This window comes from Lolium perenne, chromosome 5 (assembly GCF_019359855.2).
Source record: "Lolium perenne isolate Kyuss_39 chromosome 5, Kyuss_2.0, whole genome shotgun sequence".
Taxonomy (NCBI): domain Eukaryota; kingdom Viridiplantae; phylum Streptophyta; class Magnoliopsida; order Poales; family Poaceae; genus Lolium; species Lolium perenne.
Genome location: NC_067248.2, coordinates 76,809,937 through 76,815,017, shown reverse-complemented (window position 1 = coordinate 76,815,017; position 5,081 = coordinate 76,809,937). Strand labels below are relative to the sequence as shown.

At 39.5% G+C, this 5,081-nt stretch overlaps 1 protein-coding gene across 1 annotated transcript; it reads left to right on the top strand.

Annotated features, from left to right (window-relative positions):
* The first annotated feature begins 389 nt into the window (after positions 1–389).
* LOC127299499 (disease resistance protein RPM1-like) lies at positions 390–3,750 on the top strand. The gene is made up of 2 exons (XM_051329464.2): positions 390–3,212; positions 3,396–3,750. The coding sequence occupies exon 1, from the start codon at positions 449–451 to the stop codon at positions 3,206–3,208; it is 2,760 nt and encodes a 919-aa protein (XP_051185424.1). The 5' UTR covers positions 390–448; the 3' UTR covers positions 3,209–3,212; positions 3,396–3,750.
* Positions 3,751–5,081: the final 1,331 nt, after the last annotated feature.

Below are 5,081 nucleotides of genomic sequence, written 5' to 3'. Positions count from 1 at the left end.
CATTTGCGACATAATAAAAAAGGAAAAACTTCGTCAAACCATTAATTAGAGATTCAGTCTCGATTTTTTTATTAGAGAATCGTCATATCTCTTAAATTGTAGAGTTTCGTTTGAAGTTTGCAGATAAATGGAACAGAACATCGCTGTCCATCTTCTCATTTGTGTGAATCTTTGAGCTTTTTTCTTATCGATTTTTTACCCAATCACATTTTCACTGGACGCGCTTCCACAAAAGCCCTTATTGTTGTCTTCACAACATTTAAGTCATCAGCAAGTTAACTATACATCATGAGTAGTCTATGTCTTTGTCGAAAAAAAAGTGTGGTCTATTTACCCATTTTGGGTTTCCTGTTATTTGACAGACTTTATTTTCTGACTCTGCAGGGTGCAGTAGAGACTTAAAATGGCATGCTGATTTATCATTGCCCTTTGCAAAGTAACAAATACAATGGCAGAGACTGCTATTCTTCTAGTCATAAAGAAAATTAGCATAGTCGTGGCAGGAGAAGTATTACACCTAGCAAAGCCCTTGTTTGCAAAGAAATCTGGATTAGTTGCAGCGCTCCCGACTAACATGGAATTTGTAAAGGAAGAACTTGAGATGGTACATGCGTTTCTGAAGAAAATTAGTACAAGGGAATGCAGTGATACAGTCTCGGAGACATGGATAACGCAAGTTAGGAGGTTAGCATATGACATTGAAGATATCGTGGATCAGTTTATCTATATTGTTGCTGAACACCAGGAGAAGGGTTTCTTGAGTAATTTAAAGAAAGTTATCAAGAGACCCCAGTCCTTGTTTTCATTGGATAGGATGGCTATTGAGGTTGAGAAAATGAAACAGAGACTCAGGGAACTGTCAAGTAGGCGAGACCGGTGGATACAAGCAAACGTTAGTGGAATCGATGTTGAGATACAAAACTATGAAAACAGACAAGAGGCATATCAGTTCAGACACTGTCAATCTGATAATGATGATGACTTTGTCGGCGTTGATAAATATAGGGAACTCCTAAATAAGTTGCTGTACTCTGAAGATTGTTCATTGTGTATAATAGCTGTTTGCGGTATGGGTGGATTAGGCAAAAGTTCTCTTGTTCATAATGCCTACAAGAGTGAAAGGTCCCCTTTTGAATGTCGGGCATGGATTTCTGTTTCACAATCCTGTAAAGTTGATGATATTTTCAGAAACATGTTGGAACAACTCTGTGGGAACGACAACAAAATACAGTCCAAGGTCGCAAAAATGAAAAATGAGGAATTAAGAGTAGAATTGAAGAAATTTCTGGAGCAAAAGCGGTACATGATTGTACTGGATGATGTATGGAGAGGTGCAGTTGCTTTGGAAATCAGAAATCTGCTTTTGAACAGTGGGACGAGAAGCAGAGTAGTCATCACAACTAGAATTGATGAGGTAGCTTCAGTTGCTGAAGATGCATGCAAGATCAAGCTTGAGCCTCTAAACAAGCATGACGCGTGGATTTTATTCTCAAGAAAGGTGTTTTGGAAAATAGAAAATCAGGTTTGCCCTCCAGAATTACAGGAGTGGGGTGAAAAGATAGTGAAGAGATGTGCAGGCTTGCCATTAGCTCTTGTGGCAGTAGGGAGCTTATTATCACTACGAGATAAGAGTGAAGCAGAATGGAAGTCCTTTTACAGTAAAATTACATGTGAATTGCATAACAATCCGGACATAAACCATGTAGAGTGGATTTTGAATTTAAGTTACAGGCATCTACCGTATTATTTGCAGAACTGTTTCTTGTATTGTGCTATGTTCCCAGAAGGCCATCTCCTTAAGAGAAAAAAGCTTATTAGATTGTGGATTGCAGAGGGGTTTATTGAACAAAGAGGAACAATCAGTTTGGAAGAGGTTGCTGAAAGCTATCTCATAGAGCTCGTCCATCGGAGCATGCTTCAAGTTGTAGCCAGGAACAGTTTTGGTCGGATTCGACGTCTCCGTATGCATGATCTTGTACGCGAATTGGCCATAAAACTCTCTGAGAAGGAGTGTTTCAGTTCAGTCTATGATGACACCTCAGGAGTTATAAAGATTGTTTCTGATTCGCGCCGTATGTCGGTCCTCCGATGCGAGACAGCCATCCGATTGACCATGGATTCATCGAGACTTCGCACCTTATTAGCATTTGACAGAACCATGCTTCATTGTTCATGGTCTCATTACATCCCATCCAAATCGAAATACCTTGCAGTGTTGGACTTGTCAGGCTTGCCTATTGAGACCATCTGCCATTCAATTGGAGAACTGTTTAACCTTAAGTATCTGTGCCTCAATGACACCAATGTGAAGTCACTCCCAAAAACTATCAACAGACTTCAGAGTTTAGAGACCTTAAGCCTTGAAAGGACTCAGTTAATAACTTTCCCTCCTGGGTTTGCTGAACTAAGGAAGTTGCGGCATGTACTTGTCTGGAAATTGATAGATACTGCACAGTCAAGTTTCAGTCAATCCTTAGGTGTCCGAACAAATGAAGGCCTTTGGAATTTGAAGGAACTGCAGACTTTGGATGAAGTCCGAGCTAATGAAAAATTTATCAGCAAAATGGGAAATTTAACCCAACTAAGGAGTCTTTACATTTCAGATGTAAGGAGTAAATACTGCTCACAGCTGTGTTCGTCTACGTCGAAGATGCAACATCTCGTAAGGTTACACGTAAAAGCAATCGACCAGGATGAAATTCTCAGTCTCGAATCTTTGGCATTGCCTCCTCAACTTCAGACGCTTGAGCTGTCAGGGCGGCTAGCAGAAGCTGTGCTGCAATCTCCATTCTTTTCAGCCCATGCAAATACCCTTGTCAGATTAAGTTTATGTTGGTGCAATTTTGCAGAAAACCCGATACCACATATCGCTAAATTATCAAATTTAACTAGCTTGCGTCTGAGAAAGGCATACACTGGCCAGCAAATAGGGTTCAGTGCAGGTTGGTTCCCAAAGTTGAAAGGGATGGCCTTGGTAGACATGGCATATGTTTGTCAGATTTATATAGAAGAGGGATCTTTAATCAATCTCGAGTATCTGAGCCTGGATGGTTTCAATGAATTAGCTGATGTCCCTGATGGAATAGAATTTCTCCCATCCATACAGAAGATACTTTTCAGTAGCATGCATCCTGATTTCAGGGTCAGTTTGCAAGAAAGTGCTAGAATGGGAAGGCTAAAACATGTCCATGTCATGTATAGGCAGTAAAAAGGTAACGCATATCTCAATCGGAATTTCAGAACTTGCTGAAGTTGTGCATTTGAATATTACTTGTGCATTTGAATATTGCTGCTTATCAATTATCATTTTGAGCGTCGACGTGGTTTCAGTAAAAAAATATCACCATTAATTTGTGACGTCTGGTTTTAATGGTTAACCTATCCTTAATATGTAGGTCCACGTTTCAACCAAGGAGTCTCTCTCGGACGATTAGCATGGTAGGGAATATGTGACGTCACTATGGCGTGTGACATCACATATTCGATCCTAGGCGGGGTGAATGCTTTCCCGGTGAAGGTTCTGTACATTCTCAGCTCGACTATCTCTCTGTATCTATGTTTAGTCGGTTTATATACACCCGAGTTCATGTTGTTGATGTGCATTTGTCTCAGAATGAATCGATCGCTACTCACTAGAGAAAACATATCATATCATTTGTATGACCAAGATACTTGCAATGCTCTGGGATGGAATCTGTCCACCATTTGTTCGCTTTCCATGTGAAGTGGTTAAATCGATGTGGTCTGAAATTTTCGCAATGGTGCATAAGAATGATTTCTGCCTCAGTGCTTTGGAAGATACGGAAATTTTGAAATGGCAGTTATTCCAGTTGCTCGCACGGTGTCGTATGGAGGTTTTGTGGCAGAGACTAATTCCGTTTGTTGTTTCATTGAAGCCCCACAATGAAGATTCAACTCCCCAAGGGAGGCTTGCTGCGTTGTCCTGGCCGGGAAAGCTGAAGGCCTGAAGCTACGAATGCCAGGCACGTATAAGAAGGACTATTTTTCTTTTTGATAAAGGATGTTTTATTAAAAGGTTTTAAGCACTATGTGCCACTACATCGCTCAAATCCAAATGCAATAAAAGATAAGAAAAATAAAAGTCGCAATACAGTAATCATCTCAAAATCTACTATGGTGATGGAGAACCAATATGTAAATTGCGTTGTCATCTATGTTGGATAAAAAACTCTTGCTGAAGAGGGGATTTGGAAAATCCTCCTCATGAGGAAGTATGTTGGCTCACGGTACGTTGTCTAAGGTTATTTGAAAACCTGGTGACTCACGCTTTTGAGTTGGTCTTATGGCATTGAAGAAATTCTTCTTTCCATATAGATTTTTCTCTACTAGGGATGGATCAGAAATTAAGTTTTGGGAGAACAAATGGCTAGGAAATGCCACGCTGTAAGAACAATATCCGGCATTGTACAATATTGTACGCCACAAAAGTGATACGCTCGCTAAGGTGATGAAAACTTCCCCACCAAATGTGTCGCCAGAAGAAGTCTCATTAATCCTAGACAAGCATCTTGAAGTGCTTTATTACATCATTTGGATTTGTTCCATTTGACGCATGGGTCCATAAATTTCGATGGAATCTCAATGTGGAAAATTCTCGGTGGATTCAATGTACATGGCTAATTCAACTTGAGGTACCAGTTGATAATAATACGAAAATTTGGAAGATGAAGATTGTAACATCCCAAGTTTCAACATAATAAAGAGATGGGAATTTCAAATACTCAAATTTTACAACTAACAAAAACTTTTATTTGCATATAGTGTTATGCATAGTGTGCATTCATTTTTGTGTGCTTTTGCCATGATGAGTGTTGGAGTGATGATCACATGTGCTTAAACCCTAATACATGATCATAGAACCCCAAAAGGAGAGAAATAAAGAAAATAGGAAAATACCCAAATTCACTCACATACACATTTAGCCAAATATGCAAATCATCAATCAAGGCCACCATTGCTTGTGCCATTGCTTGTGAAACACTAATACATCAATAACAAACACTTTTGCATCAAAGAAACACAAAGCAAATCAAAGGAAATATCAAAATTCACTCACATAT

What these genes read in the sequence shown, in the direction of transcription:
- LOC127299499 (XM_051329464.2), top strand. Translation starts at nt 449, where the DNA reads ATGGCAGAGACTGCTATTCTTCTAGTCATAAAGAAAATTAGCATAGTC.